Genomic DNA, 25906 nt, shown 5'->3' on the forward strand with positions numbered 1-25906 from the left:
CTTTGTGATAACACTGACAACAGTTCTTTGTTCACCCGATGTTAACATACACCTCGCTATGTGATAACACCGACAACAGTTCTTTGAAAGATGCTCTCACAAAATATTTACAGTAATGAGATCCATCTGGAAAGAGGCATGTGAATTTCACATTTGTATTGCTACTGACATCGCATTTATTGTCGGTCATGTGAACAATGCTCACAGGCGACCTGATTAAAAAGAAACGAAGATTTGTAAATACATTTTCAAGAGACGATAAAATAGAAAACATACATAATGGAATTGTAACAAAGTGAGAAAAAAAGAAAGAAAACTCAACAAAGAACACCTAGCGAACTAACTCAATGAAACTTCATCTCAAGCAAAGTTTGAGTATTCCTGGAAACTGTCCATGTAGGCCTTCACAGAGTCATAGCAGAATTCAAATTGTTCCTGAAATTATAATTGAAAAATGCAGTAATAACTTCGAAGCCAAGTCTCTGTAAATGATTCTATACTCTTGAGAAAAGTAGGGGAACTTTTAATTTAGGTAGGAAGTATAAGCGTAAGCAAACCTTTCAAAGACAGACATCTTATGAACGTACCACAATTTCTCTTTATCACCACCCCTAAACACAACGCATGGGTGCACGTGCACAGTACAGTATCCCATACACGTGCATTTGGTGTCATTCTTGATTTTGAAGGTTTTCAAGAAAGTCGATAAATAGATGTAGACCATTAGTTTTGACAATCATCTTGCATCATACAATTGTTAGTGTTTGTCTCTAGTCGGGTTATTTTTGTTTGTTTGAAAATGAATATCGTTCACATGTAATTTCCCGTCATACACCAATCATCTTTCAAGAGCGATTACTGTACATGGTCATAAGGAAGTACATGTGACGATGCACTCTCAAAACATTCATTATGATCATATCAACATTGATTGACTGCGATATATCTCCCAATTGTTTCAACTGTAACTTCAGAAACGAAGTTCCCCTACTTTTTTTAAGAGTATATAATGAAAACATTCATGCAAGTTCCAGTAACTGTTAGCACTCTTGGTACTTTAAGCCAAATGAGTTGTCAGTCTCTTGATTATTTAATGCACTGTCACCATTGTGAACGATATGCCCATGGTACATTCTTCTTCTGCTGCCGAGTATGCTCTAAATTCATAAATCGTCATACTTCGTTATATAATGACATAATTAATGAACTGTTGCTACGAACAGTATATGGGTTGCATATCGGAAGTTGAGCCTTCTAGGAGCCAGAAATGACTCAAAATGTCGGATATAAAAATCAACAACCAATAAGCACCAATATGGTGAAGGCAAACCAAGAATCTGGGCGATTTGCATCTGATGCAACTTTGGTTCTCGTACAGCGAATAACAGGAATATGTCCTTGTTCCCAATGACTGCGTTAACAATATTTCCATACCAGGTTGGGAATAACTTGTTTCCGGACAAAACGTATGCTGCGTATCGTCTGCTGGAGGGCGACTTCCTTTTCCAACAGCAGGCGCTGCACTGCGCTGGCAATAACACAGAAGAGACCGCTTCTGGTGGCTCCGTCCCTGAAACAGAGTAAACCATTAATGCCCCTGGTCACGTGTCATAAAGGATAGACAACTCTAAATGGCAAAACTCGAAAATGGCTTATTAGGCACCACGTTGGTAACAACTATGGATATCTCCCTACATGTATATATTGTGTAACACTAACAGTCATAGACTGTAACTATACAAAATGAGATATTGAATGTAGTTAATGGCTACTGTACAGGCTAGTGGTACCTGCAGACAACTAGAAGGGGTGAAGGAGCACCAGCGTTCCACTGTCTGAGGAAGTCGATCAAGCTGAGGAGGCTAGATGGTGATTCCGGAAGTGAACTCTTCTTAGGCCAGGCGGGAGAACGGAACACGGTTACCTCCCTTTCATCGTTCTGTTTGGAGGAACAAATCCATATATATCAAAGGAAGATCAGTTGAGGCATGCTGCAGTCAGTGATACACTCTTCAAAAAAGGAACGCACAGAATATAATGTTGATTTTGTATATTCATGAAACATTCAATACAAATATATAATAGTTTTTGAATGGTGAAAAACATACACGAAACAGTTGTAAACGTTTGTAGCTTTAGTGAACAACGTTTGAAAGACTGCACGAAAACGTCAAGGTAAAGAATTAAAAGCAGAAAGCACGTGCACGTTGTGACAATTGTGCTGTGTCAAGGGTTATACATAGTAAAAATCAGTCATCATTTTGTCATACATTTCTCTACTATGAATACACAATGCACACGACTGCATCGACAACAACACAGGCCTTGGAGCAACAACGCATAGGATCTTTTCAGCGATTAATCATGGTTTCTGCTCGAACGCAATACGGCGTGTCTAATGACTTCGAAATGAAGGTTTTCACCGTATTGCGTTTGACAGATTAGGGGGTGGAAGTGGAGGGAGCCATATCTGGAAGCCATATCTCTCTCACCAAATATAACATGGTGGTCCGGAACTGCAAATTGGTACATCGACCAAATTCTTCAACGTCGCCTTCTCCAGATTGTCAACAGACAGTTAGTTGGACAACCAACTCGTGTCCCTGTTGACTTCCTTCATCTGCCGGATCCGAACCCGATAAAATCTATGAACAAAGTCGAGCCACAGACAACAGTTTTCAAATTGACCTGTGGTCGTCTTTATTGTACATGTGAACCAAACGAACTTTGAGTGACAACCCTCAATATCAAGTCGAGCCACAGATTCACACATTGACTGAAAGCATGAACATCGTCCCAGGTCGTGGCGACACACAGTGGGAACACACACACACGGTGAACACACACACACACACACACACAGTGAGTGAATATCGCTTTTAGCACATATTCCACACACACACACACGCACACACACACACACACAACACACACACACACACACAGTGAAATTCATCTGTGTGAAGATTGTTGAATAATGGAAACCCTCTTCGTATGGACAATGCTTGCTTCTTCAAATATTTACATGTGTCATTCAGATTTCTAGTACTGGTGCAAACGGCGTTTTGACATATACATGTAATTTGAAGACTTCACGAACAAGTGCACCGATTTTTCCAGTTTTGCATTCTGCGTGCCTATATCAGATCACTACTCCATAACAGTGTTAAATACTGTAACGTTAAAAACATGTGGCCCCGGAACATGATCCGGTATATCAGATTAAGTAGCAAATATATTACCCATCAGAAGTTTAGACTCACTGGTGTACATATAGCCACTTACTTCAGGCAACTGTTCTAAAATATTCCTTAATGTTTAAAGGTACCGTTTACACATGAACTGATGTATTGTAAAAGAAATTCGTAACGCTGAAAAGATTATTGTCATGAGTTCAATAAATGATACAAATCAGTGTAAATTGGCGATTTCTAAACAAAACTTTACACCAAAATGCAGCTGTTCACAAGCACGATATTTGCACATGCATTTCAGCAATCTGATGCATGATCCTCGTGCAATTCATCTGCATAAGGTCTGCAGTTGGTTCCCCCAAGTTAGTGGAGAAATCAATCTTTGATGTAACCATATATATATACATAACATATAGTGATTGTTTTAAGTGAGTCTAAAGTTTTGATGGGAAGTATACTATCAGAGCCAAAATATCTGATCACTGCACGTCATCAGGCCGGATAACATCTGGTGAACCCGAAGCTGGAGTTTCATTGTACAGTACATCCTTCTACAGAACACGGAACGGGTTACCCTAGAACCAGGAACAACGTGAGAACACACAATGCGGGCTGTCCATTGCACATTACATTCTACATGCATGTTGATGTCGCACTTGACCAAACCAGGAGTTTCATATTTAATACCAGCACGAGCAGGGATCGGTTACTGCCGTCCACAGCACCAGCTTCCGTGTTGATACGGTGTAGATTCTAATACTGTACAAACACGTGGAAGTCGTGTATACGTGCAGAACAAGGATGTATATCGTCACCGACAATCACGATCTTTTATCAGTTTTTTTATATCAATGGTGATCTCAGAGACATGCTTCCCTGTTAATCTGAAACCATCATTTTCCTTCTTGTTTGTCAAGTGAAAATAGTCAATTCAATAATTTTTACATCATGAGATATTTGAGGTAATGCTATTTTGCCATTAGAGACAAATTCAACATTTTATTCATCCGTTAACATAGATGCTATTTATGTTCGATCTTTTAAAGAATAATACTCATGATTTTCATTTCAAGCAGCATGAGTCTTCACATTCCAACATTTTTCTTTACACGTTTAGAAACTGCATTTATTAATTGCCTAGTCAAATCGTCCGCTGTTGCCCACATCGTCTACAATTATGCAGTGAAAGTTTGCTTTGAGCACAGCTTAACGCCAGATTCACATGACAACTAAACATACGTCTCATAAAGGTAGCAGGTAACTTGAAACAGACTAAAATGAATTGTAATGACCCGAATTATGACCTTTTGATGTTCAGGAACTAAAATATACAGCTGTCTTCTAATGAAATGGTTACACGTGTGTGTTTAAAGACAATATCTACATGCATTGGTTCCTTTCCGAAAATGCGAATGGAGTGAATGGAGTTTTAGGCCGCATTATCACCATACGATTCAAGCCATATCACTGTGGAGGAAGCCAGTTCACCATACGATTCAAGCCATATCACTGTGGAGGAAGCCAGTTCACCATACGATTCAAGCCATATCACTGTGGAGGAAGCCAATTCACCATACGTTTCAAGCCATATCACTGTGGAGGAAGCCAGTTCACCATACGATTCAAGCCATATCACTGTGGAGGAAGCCAATTCGCCATACGATTCAAGCCATATCACTGTGGAGGAAGCCAGTTCACCATACTTGTAATCGAACCCTGTCATCGGCCTGAAGAGTCAACGCTTTTACTGGGCGACTGAACCTCCCCGAGAAGTACAGGAGAAATTCTGATCCGTCAGCTGATATCATCGCTGTCTTGACATATTACTTCAACAACTAAGCAGCTCACTCTCTCGTATATAATACATACCTGCGTGTCATTCTTTAGCTTTATTGGTACATCAGTCTCATTGGATCACTCTCTCGTATATAATACATACCTGCGTGTCATTCCTTAGCTTTATTGGTACATCAGTCTCATTTGATCACTCTCTTGTATATAATACATACCTGCGTGTCATTCTTTAGCTTTATTGGTACATCAGTCTCATTTGATCACTCTCTCGTATATAATACATACCTGCGTGTCATTCTTTAGCTTTATTGGTACATCAGTCTCATTTGATCACTCTCTCGTATATAATACATACCTGCGTGTCATTCTTTAGCTTTATTGGTACATCAGTCTCATTTGATACTCACGATCTCCAAAGTCTCATCCATGAAGCATTCATTCACGTGTGTTTTCAGGCATCAAGGTCCTTTATACCTACCTCTTGGCTGTAACAGATTTTCTCCATAGTAAAGCCGGTATGTTCCTCAATCTTCCCTTCACTAACGCTGAAGGGACCAAACTTGGTCGGCTTTTTGTCTTTGGCCCAGAACATGCCACACTTCTGAGTTCAAAACGGGAGAAATGGATAATTTAACATTGTCTTGTTTGTTAGTAAAACACTAAAATTCATATCGGTTTGTTAGGTTAGGTAAACCATAACTGACACACAGTAAAACATTACACGAGCATACTGAAAAGATACATTACGATGTTAAAAGTATTCACTTGTGCCACCTGAATTCATTCATTGTTCTTGTCAGAACTTTACGTTAGTTCAGTAGCAAACGGTACATGTTTTATTCTATGGTAATCGCATTGCATCGTGTTCTTTTTATCCTGTGAGTGAGTGAGTTTAGTTTTACGCCGCACGCAGCAATATTCCAGCTATATGGAAATAATCGGATCTGGACCAGACAATCCAGTGATCAGCAGCATGTACATCAATCTACGCAACTGGGATACAGTGACATGTGTCAACCAAGTCAGCGAGCCTGACCACCCTATCCAGTTAGTCGCCTCTTACGGCAAGCATGGGTTACTGAAGGTACATTCTAACCCGGATCTTCACGGGTCTTTATCCGAAGACTCACCGCGTCCATGTCGGTGTAGTTCTCCAGCAGGACGATGCCACGGACGTCATAGTCGTGGACGAGACGCCAGAAGTCAACAACTGTGGACGTCAGGGGGATTTGAGTGAGGATGAACGCGCGTCGCTTCTCATAGGACTGAAATGTGAATCACCAAGGGATATGTGAAAGAATAACCAATGCTTCACATTTTACTTAGAAAATTATGAAAAACATATATTTTAGTATATTTTTTTGTTTGTTCAAGATTTCTATGACAACAGACAGATAATATATAGATTGACACATTTGTGACAAAAATATTGGCTGGTTGGTTGGTTTGTTGTTTAACGCCGCACTCAGGAATATTCCAACTATATGGCGGCGGTCTGTAAATAATCGAGTCTGAACCAAATAATCCAGTGATCAACAGCATAAGAAGCATCAATCTGTGCAAATGGGATACGATGATGTCAACCAGGTCAGCGAGTGAAAATGAGTTTGAGTGATGTATGACATCGGGACAGTGATAAATACTCACCGGAGCGATGACTGCATTGATGTAGTCGGTGCCCCCTGCTTCGCGTGTTGACAGAGTAGCGCGATGCTTGTCTCCTGTAATAAAGTGGTACAGAGATTGAGAGTAGTCTTCATCTTAAACCTTTGTATACATGTGCATTCATGCATAGCTATTTGCATCTCGTCTCCAGTATATCAATATTGTATTCATTTGTCCATTGAAAGATGCAATGACTTACCCTTGCTTACAGTGTGAACTGACGTACATGCTTAACTAAAGGTTAAGGATTTGTACGTTTGGTTGGTATCTTTCACTATAGCGAGATTCCATTTTGTCGGTTTGACTGGCACTGTGAAACCTACCAGGAAGAATGTCCTTGTTTCTGTTTTTGCCGATGTTCTCGAGGTCCCTGGCAGCGTCACTCACATGGTCAGTCTCAGGGCACTCGCAGAGTTTCTGGAGAGTACAGGTTAATGTGTTGTAGTTCCTGTGTAACCAGGACCCTGTTTCTCAAAGCCATCATAGCGCTACGACTATCGACATAAGTGTTAAGTCGTGGCGCTAATACTGCTTTGTGAAATAGTGCCCAGCACCATAATAGCTCTATGTATATAACGAACGTATAGATAATTATCGAGTCAATAATGACCAATTTTATGGATGTCAACATCTTTTGAGTGGGACGTTTCGATGGAGATTCTTGTACCGTTATCAAGCATGTTCATGTCTGATGTACAATTACGTCCATCATTACATGGTTAACTGGAGCAAACATAACCCACCTGATAGGCAACAGCAAGGTTGGAGTTCTTCTTTAGCTGTTGATGAGCGATGCCATAGAGACTGGCGGGTGTGGAGAGGACTGTATGGCACAGAGCGTCCAGGAGGCAGTCATGGAGGAACACATACTGGGACTATAGAATAATATACGTATATGTTACAGTCAATGTCATTAATCTTGCATTTGAATATTGAGTGGAAATGTCAATATAACATTGGCGTCACGTGTGTGAACATAAAAAACAATACAATAACCAGAACATTTAAGAAACATCTTAAAAACAAACCTTGACACAGAGATAAAATAATTAAACTTTTACAATAAAATCATTACTATCTCATATATGTTCCTGTGTATGTCACTGCAATATCATTGATGACATCGTCCTGCGTTCAGACAAAAACGTTTGTAGAGGCGTTTCCGGATCCACTTTGCTTTCAACTGTACGTCTAACATCCCTTATTCCCATTACCGTGTGAGGTTTCCCTGCATCTACTGACCTGTGTCTGTACCATACTGACTCTGCAGTTCCTGAGTCGCCAGACACAGCCGTAGATGTCCACCATGTTTCGGGTCTCTGCGTCTTCTATCAGGGAGTCCAGAGCAATCAAGGTTCCTGTTCTGCCCACACCAGCACTGGGCAGGGGATGGAAGATGTAATAATTTACCACGCCTGTCTACTTCTAGTTCTTACGGACGGTATACAAAGATGAGACGCCGTAAATCTGATTTGTCTATATAAGTTATTTATAAGCTTGTATCGTATGTGGTAATATCTGTCAACAAACTGTTTTAAAGAGTCGGTGAGTGAGTTAATATTTAGCGTCACATCGGCAATATTGCAGCCACATCGTGACGAGAACAATTTAATTTATAGCAATAGTAAAATCAATAAATTTAGAACGTAATAACCTGTCATCGAAGGACAGTAAAAATACTAGATTATGACAGCTCTTAATTTAAAACTAGTACGCTATCATAAAAATAAATCATTAGAGACAGCAGTACAATATACAAAAACGGGCTATAGATCACCAGCAACTGAAGGTAGATCATCATACTGGGGACCTTGGGGACTGCTTTAAAGAATACATGAAGTTAAAGTTTAATGACGATATATGAACATATACATCACAAAGGTCATGAGCATTGAAGTGAAACATGTCCAGCCGAACTCGTATACGCTCTTCTATACACTCCATCTGTCGAACTCTGGCCAAACTTCGGATTATTGAATTATAATGTTAACCGCTGAGTATTCCTAAATTAGCTTTAGATATAATCTGAGATAATCGAGTAATTATATTTTTAATGTTTTTTTTCAGTCTAAATGTATAATTCAATTGTGATCTCGTCACGGCATAGCTGCAATATTGCTCATGTAAAGTCAGATTTGAACTCACTCACTCACTCCAGGTGTGACTGTACCTGCAGTGTACGACCATGGGTCCTTGGGCGAAGTCACAGAAGGTCCTGACTTTGTTCCTGAGTTCCACCAGAGACATGGTGTTGTCTGGCACATCCTTGTCAGGCCACACCATGTAGTGAACATGTTTCACCGTCCTCTGCATGCCTCCCTATGGAAGATATGCTTATGTATATAACTCTAGGTTCAACCTAAATTAATATCAATTAGCAAACAATTCTATATGTCGGCAATAAGTTTGTGAGGAAGGGTAATTTCTTCTAAAAAGTTGAGGAAAGTCAAACTATGCCTTGAATCGTGATTGCAGAGTCCTCCGGACTGAACTACACAGAGCTTTAGGTATTTCGGTGTTTGCGTCTTTTCGATTGTCCGACGATATATTGATATGTCACTGGGATACCACAGTGCAGTTTAAAATCGATACCCTAATGTATACAGACTCCAAGCCAACATGTATTGTGTTATCTCTTTAATCCCGAGCATTGGGCAGGATAGCAAGTACCATCGTTTAATGTCCTCAGTAAGATGGGGCCGGAAATTGAAACACTAACCCAGGGCTCTCCGAGCAGACGCCCCATCGACTGCACCACGGAGCCACTCAACTAAAAGGAAGGGTCTTTAACTAATTCCACACCTTTACTGAACTAACTTAATTGAAATTGTCACTCCCACCTTCTTTATCGTGAGTGTTCTGATGGTGAAGTCAGCCAGAGGACAGGAGTCAGCCACTGTAATCTTCCAGGGGCCGAACGTCTTGGTGTCCTCTCCTTGTTCATTGGGCCAGTACGGCTCACAGCGTCTCTGACAGAATACATTCATAGATGTTAAATTCAAATCGTCAGCACCAGGAAATTAATATGCAGTCTCGCATATTTGCCCTAACACGTTCCACATAGGGCACAAAAGGTTAGCAATGAAAAATATTTGAACTGATCGGTGAAAAACAGTGATGACACAAGGTGTTGCCACGAAAAGAATATGCACGTCCTCCTCTAACAGTAGCATCGACAAATACTAGTATGCCATTTAACAGCAGGTGTCCGTTAGTACATGTCTTTCAAAGGAACTCTTGTTTATCAATTATTTCGGTCAGGCTGTTTCAGCAAGCATAATGGTTGAATATTGAAATATGATACTGACATTATTAAGCGATGATTGTTTCATTGGCTACATCAAAAGTACTATTATCATTGAACTGATATCGAAACTAAATATCACCCTCCCATCTTCCGTGATATTGGCCAGCATGACAATGACAGGAGCCTGTTCTTGCCAAATCATCTTCCAGAAGTCCACAACAGTGTTAGGCAGAGGACCTGGCACCGAGGTCATAGTTTAGTAACCATGTGACTGACACTTGGAGAATAACTGGTTCATTAATTCAGTATACAGTACATAGAATGTGGGATATCTTAGTCAACATGCTGCTCTCTTAGGATGGAATACAATATTACGTTTATTAATAAAGTATACGGACTGGGAAGATATATAATCAAATACCGTAGTTAACACGTGGCCATCTCAGGGATTAAAGAACAGGATACAGAAGACAGAATGTGTGAAATAGTAGTTAACATTTGGCCATCTTAGAGGTTAAATAGATGGACACAGTAGACAGAATGTGGGATATCTCATTTAACACATGACCATCTCAGGGGTTGACAAACAGGACAGAATGAAGGATATTATATTTAAACATCTCATGACCTGAATGGCATTGTACTTTACTGAACTTGGAAATCTCAGAAATTACTGCCCTATTGAAAATGGCGTGAATGTTGCCATATATATATATTCAGACTTAGATGTCAAAAGGTTTGTTTACCCTGTGTTGCGATGTACTGTTTTCCCCTTGTTCGTCCCTGCAAAATACAATACACCTTGATTGAATCAGGAGCCTTTAAATAGCTTGATAGGTAATAAAGTGATATGCATCTTACAACCATTTGTCAGTGTGTCTGTTTAAAGAGGAAATCAACGTTTGCAACAAAGTGGTTTAATTAAATTAATATCTAATATTCGAGTGTGCTGAAACACTCATAGGGACAGTGGGGTAGTCTAATGGTTAAAGCGTTCGCGCGTCACCCTGTAGACCCGGGTTCGATTCACCAAATGGGTACAATGTGGAGCCCATTCCTGGTGTCCCCCGCCATGATATTGCTCGAATATTGCTAAAAGCGGTGCAGAACATACTCACTCACTCACTCACTCACTGAAACACTCATAGGTGCTTTCACAATCATTTCCAATTAGCTGACCAAGCCGTATTTCAGCGGGTTGATGAAGAGAGTCCCGTCAACTCACATCGATATAGCTGGCGTTTATGTAGCCACTGCTGCCACCATTCCCTTTCAGAACTACCAGACAGTGGTTATCTGAAACAAATCATGACCCTATAATCTGTAACTATTTACATTCAGGTCTACTTAATCTGCATCAAAAGAAAACCTGTCTCACCTGGACTGCCTGTACAGTACTTTTCAAAGTATAATCTACATGTGTAGTCGTGATTTCAGTTGCAGATTGAACTCTTAAAGACTTCGCATTGTCACATCAAAATGTATGATCTTGTTCTAAGTAATGGCAACTTTCAAGAACAGAATTATCTAATTATCGCTCGTAACGTATTTTGCAATGATAAATACCGAGCTTCGTCAAGTCGTTTTTTAAAAACATATTGTTGTGAATCTGTAGAAGATAAATTTTATGAATCCAATTATTGGAAACTCGAACCTACGCCAAAGGTTACGTAAAGGCAAACAAATGAACAATTGGAAATTAAACAGAATATCGTTCCCCGCTATTTTCGTTAAAACGTTTGAATCGTATTATTAGGAGTATATTGTAATACAAGACAAATCTTATGGATAACAACTTCATTTCTGGGCTAGTTCTTGCCCCTTCTTCAGGTGGATAATGAGTATATTGCAGCAGCTAGATTCTACAGAAATAGTATTAATGCTTTCATAAAAATATATTACAAGCACAAATTTGTCATTTACAATATGTACGTGACAGTTATCACGTAAAACCACACAGGCCATACTTCAGCCATATCGTGACTAAAAGTCACGAAACATTAAGTTACATTCAGTACTCAATATTGAAATGTTATTGGAATTATAAATCCTGTGATAAATAACTGTTATTATTTTGAAGATCATGGTGTAATATCATTATATATTAACCATTGATTAAGTAGACTTCTATGTCACCTGTAACGCACATCCACCTATAAGTGCAATCCTTAAGAAAGATTTGTACATAACGAACATATATCATTGCGTGCTTTAAAGCTGTAATAAAACGAATTTTAGGTGAGTCGAGTGGACTGAAAAAAGACCTGTCTTCGTTGGACAGTAGACTCTAAATAATTAGAATTTACGATATTCATGTTCTCTGTCAATATAGCTATATAAGCTCGTGTCTTACACGGGTAAATTCCTTTAAATCTATTCTTCGGGCTGTTCACTTGCGTCACTGCTTTGTCGTGAATAGCCGTCAGGCCTTTAGGGAGTTCCTGTAAATTCAACACCAGAGTGTAGACATTCCGGAATACATCTTAAAACATATTTCATATGCACATATGCAATATAGTGATGGAAATCATTGATAACCCCAGGTATGCATAACGAAAAAGAAGACTATCTCTTCCGGTAGTGCAAAAGCACAATTTCAATGAAAGTAGGTAAGGAGATGTGAAAACTGTACGTAAATGTTAAATATATGAAAAAAAGCAAATGACGCATAATACGTATTTTTAGTGAGACAACCAGTAACATAACATTGATCTTTGTCTCCCAGGAGGAGGGTGTAGGCGTAGTTTCAGGCACATGGACCACTCGTTCGTGACTCAGGCCTTCACAGTACGTACAGCATACTCTTTCACCAAGATTTCCTTTGTGGCTTTCTTCCTGGCAACGAATTCCTTGAAGGCACTGACTGCCACTGGAACACTACTCGGGACATTGACATAGATAGCCTCGTCTTCGTCGTTGGCGGCCACATGTTCCGATGCATCTTGGCCTCCACGGGCTGCCATAGGTAGGTTCATCCCGTTAGCACTCCTTTCTTCAATCTCTGAAAACCACACAACGGAGCAATAGTAAGCCGGCTACCAACTACTTCATGTGATCTTATGGATATCGTTTACACCATTCACGGTGATAATTGTAACAAGAAATATAGAAAATCAAAGAAAAAAGTGTAACAAGAAATATATAAAAAAACACGTTATGAAATATTTCCAAAAATGACCGACACCACTGACTAATGACCATGCACATACACTTTGATGTACATCTGGTTTTACTTACTTTTGTCCCTAAATCTTCTCAACGGCTCTCTAAATAAAACAAAAATACACGTACGACTTATTGACTTCGGCGATGAAAATATATATTACATGTAGAATTTGCATTACATAATTTCTTGCTTCTGAACTTTGTCTGGTTCTCAACTATGTCATTGCACATGTTTGGTTTTTATCCTCTGAAACGAAAGTGTTAAATAGTATTCGCACTACCTAAGATCTATATCTGATCATGGTGTTTCGTCTCTAAAATACTGTATTGTTTGTAGTTGGGTTATTGGTTTATTAGTCCATACAAATAAGTAGAAAAACACTCACCTAAAGAAAACAACACACATGACAAGTGCGATCATGACGATTAGAAAGAGAAGGAGTCCAACGATGAGATTTACATTCTGGGGGCCGGCTGCAATAATAACAGGGACACTGGTAGAACAGGAGGTAACACTGTTGCAGGTACAGTTACAGGAATACTCATAGTGAGTGTAATGAGGATGGTTTATATGAGGACGACGATGGGATGTGCTCGAGAAATATGGAAATGGAAAATGAAGGTACTCAATAAGTATTCATGAACTGAAAATTCTATGTCCATAAAAACAGACCTAAAAGATTCACATGATGAATCTGTGAGACGAAAGTACCTGTCAGGTTACATAGCGATCGCAGTTCTTTGACTAGAATCCCTTTGCTTCAATATATACTGAGAGAAAAAAAATAGGGGATCAAATGAAAGCAAAATTTTCCAGGTTTCTTCACAAGCTGTGCGATACAAGGCAACCTGGAAAAAAATAAAGGAACACTTTTGCTTACACATGATCCCTTATTTTTTTTCCTTCAGTATATATCGCTTCTTGAAACACTATGCTCATAGAAAAGAATGGGAGTGCTGTGTATGTTTCCTCCCTGCATAGCATTCCAATACTTAACACATATGTTCGCACGTGATGATCTAGTTGTATATGAAGCGGAGTTCCAGATTATTCTATTCAAAGGTTGGCCATACTGACTTAATCAGTAATGAAAGCCCAGACAATTACCTTCAAAAACTGCACAATACTCTCCGCTTCTTCCGTTCAGACAGCCATGAGTACAGGAGCCATTCACATGGTGACACGTGGCATTGATACAGTGGATGTTGCAATCTTCCTTACACTTTTCGCCATACCTTCCATTGTCGCACTCTGAAACCCAAACAATTCTTTTGAAAGAAGCCGTCTTATATGCATCGTAACACATCCTTCGATGTATTCAATGTTTCAAACAGACACACGCTAAGACCCTTTGGGGACTCCAGATATCAGTCGCACTTGACACTGATTCTAGAGTTTAGGCTCTTTAATGTGTTGCTCCCATTGTGGGTGATATCAATGTGTCATTCTGAATTGCAGATATTTACCCCTTAATAGGAATACACGATTTAGGCAGTGTGGAAGAAATATGAACATGTCACAGATACATGCATGTGATTGACCTTACCCTTTTTAAAGGTAAAGTCAGCAAAACTGATTTGTTGTAAAACGTTTTAATTCCTATATTGTAGTCTTAATATAGTGTGCATCAACAATATGGAAAGGTACCTCGAGGGTATCCTAATCACTACCTTTGTCGCATCTCGTTATGTTCAGGTCCTCGTGTTCCCATCCATCTAGACACACGTCACAACGCCCAGTGGTTCTGTCACAAGTCTGGTTGACACATCCCATGGAGCAGTCCTGCTGGCAGTTCTCTCCGTATGTCCAAGGGGAACAGACTAGATGTTGGTGACAATAAATGTTCACATTTGATAAGAGACGTATCTGTTCCGGGATCAAATTGGCAATTTGTTTAACAATGTCAGTCCTATACAATAGTCCAATCACGTCGTAGCAATAATGCGATGTGTTTACTGTTGGTTACACAGACATAGATAATGGATTATTCACAAAAAGGTCTGTGGCCAAAGTGAAATGCGTTGACAAATCCAACAATAAATTCAAACAAACGAGGCATTCAAAATAGTTCTGATTTCATAATCAGATTCTTTTGGAACTGCCAATTTTGCCTAGTAGCTTGAAGATACAAATGGTTAACCTTGTCATTATGACGTTAACGTTTGGCTGTCTGTCTTCTTAACCTGACAAAGCGAACAGTGTGAAACAAAACACTCATTCTGTTCCACACACTCGTCACTCAAAGTTTGGCTGTCGCTATTTAATAAAAAGGAAAAAAAAGGAAAAAAGTCTGCCAGTATCACGGATCAGTAAGTCAACCAGCTATGGTTCGACTATAAAACCTTTTCCGTACTCTGTACTTGATTAGAAAGCTTTATATAATTCGTTCGCGTAGAAATGGCAACTTGGTTCAACAGATATCCCAGCAAAATCAATGTCCCAAAGATTAACAATAATCCTTTTTCGGGAAAGCATAGACAATACCATCAAATATTACTACCTTCAGGAAAGACATGATACACATAACATTTGCCACGAAACAAGGTGACCATAGATAAAGTTACATTATCTATTTTCAGAGATTCAAGCTAGTTTACCAAATATGAAGGCATACGTGATCTGTATATTTAGAAAACGATATGTGAGATGCTGGACTTCATCATTGTTCATATTTGGGGATAATACATAATGCAAGAAGTAAACACCCCCAAGGGCACCAATTGTGCTTCACGTCTTGCTGATCTGTTCAGTCGGTTTTTCTGCTTGCTTTGCCTGAGACAAAACAAAGGAATTTTGACTGAAGGTCAAAGTAGCGATGATCTGCTATTGTTCATTAACGGTACAAAAAGCCGGAACACTTCCACTAATATACCCACCTGAGCTAGAAATAATGGAGACCACTGAGACAGCCTCGTTATGTTTGATATCTGGATCTATACATAACGATAGAAACACTACACAAGACAGAATAACAAGAAGGGTGCCTTCAACACACCAACAGTCAATTTCCCAGTCAGAACCATACAACATGTGTTATATTTGGGATTACACTTTCTTTGTAAAGTACAGATTATAGTACTTTTTGTGGGTTGAGTCCCACTTTCTAAACTGGCATTGTGTATTTCAGAACCATACAAGACTGACAAGGTTACAATATACCTATGAAAACTGATAGCTGTTACGTTAGGTAAAGACAAACTTAGGTGAACAGCAGTTTTCCTCATGCCACCCAGAACGGCAGTTACCCTCACAACTCCCTGTGACATAGTGGCAACTGAGACATTCACGACCGCACGAGTTCTTACATCTTGGTCCGTATCGCCTTTTACTGCATTCTTTTCAAAATGAAGAAAAATGCAAACATTCTGAGTGCCAATCCATAAAACTTTCTCAGCCAGAAGAAGTCTTTACGACTTACGATAAGAGATAATAATTCTTCATGAACCTGCCTTGAAGCTGAAGATGTCTATCATTACCATACACTTATTGCCAATCGTCAATCAAACAGGTCTTAATTAGTACTTACAATTATCCATTGCTTTGAGTGCTAAGCGAATTTCCAAGCTCGACATTCATGATGAACAATTAAACCGCAAATAGAGAGTAATGCTGATATTATGAATGTGAATGTCGATCAAACCTATTCTATTCGAATTGCCTCGACAGAGATTTCAAATCATTTTTCGACACACGTTTATGTGGGATTAAATACTAACGTTGTGTACTGGGATTTGCATCCATAAGTAGAAATTGTTCCACTCATAAAACACATGTAAGAAGGGCGAAAGGAAAGTAACATGTGATTGATGTAGCTTGAAGTATTACCACTTACTGTTTTGACATTGCCGACCTGTCCATCCATCATTACAGTCACAGTCACCGTTCACGTGGTCGCACGACCCTGGTTTACATCCCTCGTTACACGTCTTTCCACAGCTGTGTCCGTATGTCCCAGCAACACAAGCTGCAGATCAAGTAGTAATGTCTACTGATGTCACTGTCATGTGTCACTGGTAAACGAATGTAGGCAAATATGCTTACATCTATCATTCTATAAAGGGGGAGAGCCTTCTGTAAGCAACAGTTGACAAGGTCATAATGACAAACGAAACAAACTGAACGTATCCCACACGGTGGGATTACCGCGCATTAGTTCAGGACTTCCATGTACATCCTGTGTTACACCTCCTAGTACAGTTTTGTCCATACGTCCCTGTGCCACAGTCTGCAGTAAGTAGTGATTATTACTGTATAAACTGCTGGACTAAAGAATGTGTACACCATGTTTTGCTTTCTGCTAAGCTGAGGCAAACAAGAGACGGTTATTTGAATGAAACGTTGGTACAGGTGTCACCTAGTTGTGTTTTGGATATCAGGCGTGCTGTGAGTATTTCAGCCCACTTATATCTTAATACCGTTTGTAGTGTTATGGTCAAATCCAAATGTAAACCTATGTGGCTTTCAGTGAAAAAAACCTTGCAACTTTGTTCCTAATGAACTTTTCCCTATGATACGACATCTGGTCAACAGTAAATCTCCGCAAATTTCAATCTTTATCCTGACAAATCTTGTACACGAGGTCACGTCAGGTGAACTCTTTGATCAGCCAGCCAGTCGTTTGTCCGTTTATAACATTGGTTTACCTGCATGCAAACACGAGCAAAGTTTAATTCACATTTCATAATTCGTCGCGCCAAAATGCATTTCTTTTTTGGGGGAGAGTATATAATGTCTGACACGCACGTGTAGCACAGCTGTCTCCTGTCCACCCGGCTTTACATCTACACTCCCCGGTGTCATGCACACAGGTTCCCGGCTTACAACCTGTTCCACACTCTACACAGTGTCCCATGTCCATGTAATAGTTAGCGCTGCATTCTGGAATGGAGAACACTACATACACATCTGCATTACTTCACATAATGTTCCTGGACATGTAACACGAACAGGTTTTTATGAACACCAGATATGCCTAAACAGCGTTGGTGCTTCAACATGAATTCGATATGGGATATGATTATATATATCCATAAATTGCATTTTCCCGAGTCATCAAGAATATGGTGGGTGATGTCCATGATCAGGCTATGATGTGTCCTTTGGTTGCCATAATAATGCATGGGCAGACATGAGGCTGAACTACGATGCCGACCGGTAATTCCGCGCACCTAAGCACATCGATCGCAACACGGCAACTAACTTATTATTGTGGTTTACGTGACTAAACATGCTGGTAGGCATCATATTTACCGAGAAATATAAGTTTTATTGACGACTATAAGATTCTAACGTTGCATTATGCCATACGGTTGACCTTACCGGCGTTCTGACGACATCGTTTGCTGTCCGGTAATTCTGTGCAGCAACTGATGCGCGTAACATCCAGATGGAGATCCGAAGTATGGAAGCGTATTAGGGCCAGATTATGTTCAAAAATCACTTCTTCAATGTAAGGAAGAGTGTTTCATATCAAATCCAATCATGAATAATGAAGAATAAGGTTTAAAAGTCCGATGAAAACGAATTTTCATAAAACTGCCAATTTATCTGTCAGTTACTGTTATTTACTTACCTTTAGTGATTAAAAGCCAGTCCCTTGTAGAAATGTCCCGATTTCAAGCGCAAATGTTCTTGCAGACGATGTTTACCTCGATACGGAAGTTCGCTATTGCAGCTGCGCAGATTTACCGGACTCGCTTGTATACTTAGTAGTTACTAAAATACACATGCTTTTGACACATTAAGATCTACTGGCACAGACCTATTATTCTACGGGTTGTAGTACGGCTGATTTGGTAGGAAGTGATTTCGTGCCGTGGTCGCCTAGGCTCGGAGAGTAGGTAATTGTAGGATGAATCGATCTCTATCAATTTGTGATTACGTGTGATAGGGACACTATTAGAAAAAATGACGTCGATATGTTTCAAGGCACGTCTAATGCTGCTTCTAGATAGGCACTATGAAATAATAACTTTACAAAACAGACACCATGACTGAAGTTAAAATTCTGTATAAAATACGTACCCCCAAATTCAAGAACCTTTCTTCATAAGTTAATCCGTAGTTGATAAAACAAGGTAGTATAATAATGAATGCAACAATAAAACTACTGTAGGCTCATATATTACAACAATTCCTGGTACGACATGACTCTTATCATTCGGTAGCATGACGTGAATCGATAACAGTTGAGAACGGATTATGTGAACTGGAAAACATACGAGCAACAAACAAATGATAGTTCAAAGGCTGTTCTTACTGTTGCAGTGAGTTCCCGTCCAGCCAGTTTGACAATCACAGAGGCCGTTAGTCTTGTCACACTCTCCGTCACACCCAGATCCACACAGGGTACAGACTTGTCCGTCTACGTAAAATCTGTCTCTGCATTCTGGAAATTAACACATTTATTATAATGTTGACTCCAAACGAATTGTTATGTCTATCTTTATGATTGGTACAGTCCGCGTTATGTCTATTTTTATGATTGGTACAGTCCGTGTTATGTCTATCTTTATGATTGGTACTGTTCGTGTTATGTCTATCTTTATGATTGGTACAGTCCGCGTTATGTCTATCTTTATGATTGGTACTGTTCGCGTTATGTCTATCTTTATGATTGGTACAGTCCGTGTTATGTCCATCTCTATGATTGGTACACTCCGTGTTTTGTCTATCTTTATGATTGGTACTGTCCGTGTTATGTCTATCTTTATGATAGGTACTGTCCCTGTTATGTCTATCTTTATGATAGGTACAGTCCCTGTTATGTCTATCTTTATGATTGGTACTGTTCGTGTTATGTCTATCTTTATGATTGGTACAGTCCGCGTTATGTCTATCTTTATGATTGGTACTGTTCGCGTTATGTCTATCTTTATGATTGGTACAGTCCGTGTTATGTCTATCTCTATGATTGGTACACTCCGTGTTTTGTCTATCTTTATGATTGGTACTGTCCGTGTTATGTCTATCTTTATGATAGGTACTGTCCGTGTTATGTCTATCTTTATGATAGGTACAGTCCCTGTTATGTCTATCTTTATGATAGGTACTGTCCGTGTTATGTCTATCTATATGATAGGTACAGTCCCTGCTATGTCTATCTTTATGATTGGTACAGTCCGTGTTATGTCTATCTTTATGATTTGTACAGTCCGTTTAATGTACATCTCTATGAAAGACACAATCCTTCCGGTCGTATGAGGAGACGAAAGACGTTTGTCAGTAAATTTCCAAGCTTGAGCAATTAAACCGCAATTAGAGAGTAAGATGATATTATGGTTTATTCTCTATTCGCCTACATCTCACTTCGCCTACATCCCATTTCGCATACAAAAATAATGTAGGCTAATTGGGATTAGAAATTGCACCCCTAATCTTATAATGAACCTAGGCGAATTGGGATGTAGGCAAAAAGGGAACATGCCGATATCATGACTGTCGATCAAACATATCGTTATTCGGATTGCCTAAATGCAGTTTTAAAATCGAACTCGGGTCTTTGATAACGAAAGTTCTAACTCGAAGGGTATCCCACTGCCCCTTTAAAGTAATAAACATATGAGATACAGTTCTCATTAATGAAATAATTATTTCCGGTAATCATAATCAACTTACACCGGTTTTACCTAAAGATGACACAAAAACCACTGTATGATTTGGCCTTAATAGCCACACACATCTCCCGGAAATGATGAAATGCCTGTGGTAAACAGGGAGACAAATATGCCAAAAAACATTCCGTCTGGCTACATTTATAGAGAACTTCAAAGAAAATATGCTATCTCTAAGTCCCTTAAATCCTGTATCTGAGTAGGCTGTCAGTTGGCCGATGACCGGACGGGGCGGTAGTGTGACAGTAGGTCCCGATCCTTGATAAAGAAGGAAGAATCCAGATCTGACCATAGATAGTTGAGGAGATACTCGACACCGAGGAGGAGGAGATGGCACCAGAGTCACAGAAGGAGAGCTTGAATGTTGACGAGTAGTGGGCTGTTGAACATTCTTCAGAGCGAAATCCAACAAGGGAAGGACGACTGAGTGTCTCAGAAGTCTGGAGTTTTTGTTTGTATGTTGTTTAGCGCCGCTCTCATAAATATTCCAGTTATATGCGGCAATTGGGATATGATGCCATGTGTGAAGCCTGACCAACCGATCCCGTTAGCCACCTCTTACGACAAGCATGGGTTGCTGAAGAACTCGGATCTTCCCTGGGCCTTGGGAGGCTGGAAGGACTGTAGATGGTCAAGGGAGAAGGAATGAATGGCCGAGAATGCGTAGCAACAACGAGTATTTGGTTCGGCTGATCTTTGGAGACACGAGGCGTCAAAACAAGCGTCGTAAGTTGTCGCTAAGGTACGAGTCGGAAGGAGCGTTAAGTAAATCGTCGAGCCTTCATTGCAGATCGCCCTGAACGCTTCGGATTTATGTTTAGAGAAGCTGTCCTTTGTCCTCCTGGATGCAACTTTCCTAATCACGGCAACAGTATCGTCCACTAAATGCTGGCATGATGAACATCGCGCATTCCAACTGCATATACCGATACTGTCCATAGGCGATGAGTGAGGATCGAATGATGAAACAGTTTTCTTGCAGTTTGAGCGAACTTTCCACTTCTTGGGCAATGCGTCGTACGTGTCCATGCTTTGAACATTAATTATCCCAGGAGGTGATCTTCCTGGTCCGACAAGAAAGATCTGTTTGGTGTACTGTCTTCATAATGGCAACCACTTGACGTAACATTCTAGTGGACAAATCTTCCCATTTAACATAATCATGACAAACATAAATAACGCCAATAGAAACATTGTCATTTGGATAATCATACACTATACTCAACTGATACAGCCGTCTGAAAATCCGAAAACGGTCTCCACAAAAGGGTTGGTTACACAAATATCTACATGCAATGGTTATCTTATTAGAAATACTGTTTCAGTTGTATCTGTGATTACTTACTGTCACACCTGTAATTAGACCCGAGCGCCCAGCCAAGTTTACAGTAACCTTCTCTACACCTTCCGGTTTCCCGATCACACGGAGATGAAACACATCCAGGGGAACATGTCGAAGCACAGTTGGCACCGTAGTAGCCGATAGGACACTCTGTGTTAACAACAGGATGGATACACTCCAGGATACAGATGGAAGATTTTGTTTTTAGTAAATAGGATGTTCGCTGACATCATAACAACCATGCTTATTTGAAATACATTATGTCACCAATAGTGCAAGAATATGATTAATACTACTCAGTCAAAACATCTGACAGGGACCTTATTTTTCTGGCAACACGATTGGCGCTCATATAGGTCATCTGGGTCTGGACCTTTGTTTTATATGGGCAAATCATGAGTCAGAAAGCCAAATTTTATTCCCGACAACTCCAATTCAGTGCATTAGTATCAATTACTCAATTGTAGAACGATGGAGCTGCATCCTGGTCTCCCCCGTGACGATCAGAGTTAACCCTAATATGCATTAAAGTAAGTTTTATTTAAGATATAGTTCTAATAAAAATAATCTTTTCCGATAATAGTAATCAACATACACAGGTTTTACCTGGAGGTGGCACAAAAACCCTTATAGAAATTGATTCTATTAGGCAAACACACATTCGAGAAATGATGAAATGTCTGTGGTAAACAGGGAGACAGATATGCCGAAAACATCGAATTGTTTATGATTCATACCATCATTCCAACTCTGAACACAACCGTCTGGCTACATGGCTAACGGCACAAGAAAGGCAGGACAAGCATTTAGCATAAAATACACGAACACAACATGTTTATGGTAAACTCTCTGTGCTTGGTTGCTTGTTTAACGCTGCACCCAGCAATATTCCAGCTATATGGCCGCGGTATGTAAATAATCGAGTCTGCACCAGACAATCCAGTGATCAACAACATACAACTGATTGTATATACTGATGGTACATATATTAATACACGCACAGACGCCCATAAAAAACACATGCATGCGCGCACGCACACAGACACCCACAGAACCCCTGTGCACTGGCTGTTAGAATCAGACCTCACACGAGATGATAGAATATAAGACAACAGTGATGTATAATGGCTAAAACGCACGTGTGGCACATCTGGGTCCTGTCCACCCAGCTTTACATGTACAGCTCCCGGTGTCACGTTCACAAGTTCCCGGCTTACAACCTGTTGCACACTGTACACAGTTTCCTCTGTCCGTGTAATAGCCGGTCCTGCATTCTGGAACGGACGGAGAATACAGAATACACATGTGGCTTGACTTAACATAATGTTGCTAGACATGAAACACGAACAGGCCGGTTTTAAAGATCAAATATACCTGAACCTGTCATGAATCCCAAATGTCACATGAATACATATATCCATAAATTTCATGTTGCTGAGTCATCAATACGACCACGGTGGGTGATGACCATGAAGCGTTGGTGCATCCAAAATACACATGCTGTAGACACGCATAGATCTATTGGCACAGACCTATTTTTCTACGGGTTGTTGTACGGCTGATATGGTAGGAGTTGTTGAGTTGAGTTGAGCTGCGCTTTACGTTACGTCGGCATTATTCCAGCCATATAGTGACAAGATCAAGTCTGCATTCATAAACATCCCCAGGTGCAAAGTCCAAATGAGTTTGTTCAAAACATATATTCATTACATCACTATTTGCAAAGAGAAAATGTCATAGCACCAAACTCAAAAGCTAACAATTCGTCATTCACATTACATAGTTACAATTTATGATACAGGTCAACTTTCTTCAGGAAGTTAACAATGAAATGCCCGCTCACGTGGCAAAAACAGATTTTTCAGATTTATCGCATCATGATATGGTATGAGGGAGCGAGTGAAGTTAGTTTTACGCCGTACTCAGCAATATTCCAGCTCTATGGCGGCGGTCTGTAAATAATCGAGTCTGCACCAGACAATCCAGTGATCAACAACATACAACTGATTGTATATACTGATGGTACATATATTAATACACGCACAGACGCCCATAAAAAACACATGCATGCGCGCACGCACACAGACACCCACAGAACCCCTGTGCACTGGCTGTTAGAATCAGACCTCACACGAGATGATAGAATATAAGACAACAGTGATGTATAATGGCTAAAACGCACGTGTGGCACATCTGGGTCCTGTCCACCCAGCTTTACATGTACAGCTCCCGGTGTCACGTTCACAAGTTCCCGGCTTACAACCTGTTGCACACTGTACACAGTTTCCTCTGTCCGTGTAATAACCGGTCCTGCATTCTGGAACGGACGGAGAATACAGAATACACATGTGGCTTGACTTAACATAATGTTGCTGGACATGAAACACGAACAGGCTGGTTTTAAAGATCAAATATACCTGAACCTGTCATGAATCCCAAATGTCACATGAATACATATATCCATAAATTTCATGTTGCTGAGTCATCAATACGACCACGGTGGGTGATGACCATGAAGCGTTGGTGCATCCAAATACCCATGCTGTAGACACGCATAGATCTATTGGCACAGACCTATTTTTCTACGGGTTGTTGTACGGCTGATATGGTAGGAGTTGTTGAGTTGAGTTGAGCTGCGCTTTACGTTACGTCGGCATTATTCCAGCCATATAGTGACAAGACCAAGTCTGCATTCATAAACATCCCCAAGTGCAAAGTCCAAATGAGTATGTTCAAAACATATATTCATTACATCACTATTTTGCAAAGAGAAAATGTCATAGCACCAAACTCAAAAGCTAACAATTCGTCATTCACATTACATAGTTACAATTTATGATACAGGTCAACTTTCCTCAGGAAGTTAACAATGAAATGCCCGCTCACGTGGCAAAAACAGATTTTTCAGATTTATCGCATCATGATATGGTATGAGGGAGCGAGTGAAGTTAGTTTTACGCCGTACTCAGCAATATTCCAGCTCTATGGCGGCGGTCTGTAAATAATCGAGTCTGCACCAGACAATCCAGTGATCAACAACATACAACTGATTGTATATACTGATGGTACATATATTAATACACACACAGACGCCCATAAAAAACACATGCATGCGCGCACGCACACAGACACCCACAGAACCCCTGTGCACTGGCTGTTAGAATCAGACCTCACACGAGATGATAGAATATAAGACAACAGTGATGTATAATGGCTAAAACGCACGTGTGGCACATTTTGGTCCTGTCCACCCAGCTTTACATGTACAGCTCCCGGTGTCACGTTCACAAGTTCCCGGCTTACAACCTGTTGCACACTGTACACAGTTTCCTCTGTCCGTGTAATAGCCGGTCCTGCATTCTGGAACGGACGGAGAATACAGAATACACATGTGGCTTGACTTAACATAATGTTGCTAGACATGAAACACGAACAGGCCGGTTTTAAAGATCAAATATACCTGAACCTGTCATGAATCCCAAATGTCACATGAATACATATATCCATAAATTTCATGTTGCTGAGTCATCAATACGACCACGGTGGGTGATGACCATGAAGCGTTGGTGCATCCAAATACCCATGCTGTAGACACGCATAGATCTATTGGCACAGACCTATTTTTCTACGGGTTGTTGTACGGCTGATATGGTAGGAGTTGTTGAGTTGAGTTGAGCTGCGCTTTACGTTACGTCGGCATTATTCCAGCCATATAGTGACAAGACCAAGTCTGCATTCATAAACATCCCCAAGTGCAAAGTCCAAATGAGTTTGTTCAAAACATATATTCATTACATCACTATTTGCAAAGAGAAAATGTCATAGCACCAAACTCAAAAGCTAACAATTCGTCATTCACATTACATAGTTACAATTTATGATACA

General features: G+C 40.1%; 1 protein-coding gene across 1 annotated transcript; it reads right to left on the reverse strand.

The window, feature by feature from the left end:
• Positions 1-360: 360 nt before the first annotated feature.
• LOC124270075 (receptor-type tyrosine-protein phosphatase epsilon-like) lies at positions 361-24386 on the reverse strand. Its single transcript, XM_046705096.1, has 27 exons — positions 24204-24386; positions 23161-23295; positions 22025-22171; positions 20969-21035; positions 19326-19454; positions 17810-17944; positions 16899-17030; positions 14737-14886; positions 14174-14317; positions 13452-13539; positions 13138-13166; positions 12696-12901; positions 12254-12341; positions 11126-11196; positions 10647-10683; positions 10040-10137; positions 9494-9622; positions 8824-8972; positions 7896-8031; positions 7397-7528; positions 6977-7070; positions 6636-6709; positions 6119-6253; positions 5467-5589; positions 1791-1939; positions 1435-1570; positions 361-435 (listed from the first exon to the last, which is right to left on the reverse strand). The coding sequence occupies exons 1-27, from the start codon at positions 24384-24386 to the stop codon at positions 361-363; spliced, it is 3171 nt and encodes a 1056-aa protein (XP_046561052.1).
• Positions 24387-25906: the final 1520 nt, after the last annotated feature.

This window comes from Haliotis rubra, unplaced genomic scaffold (assembly GCF_003918875.1).
Source record: "Haliotis rubra isolate DU_JTF1 unplaced genomic scaffold, ASM391887v1 Scf1497, whole genome shotgun sequence".
NCBI lineage: Eukaryota > Metazoa > Mollusca > Gastropoda > Lepetellida > Haliotidae > Haliotis > Haliotis rubra.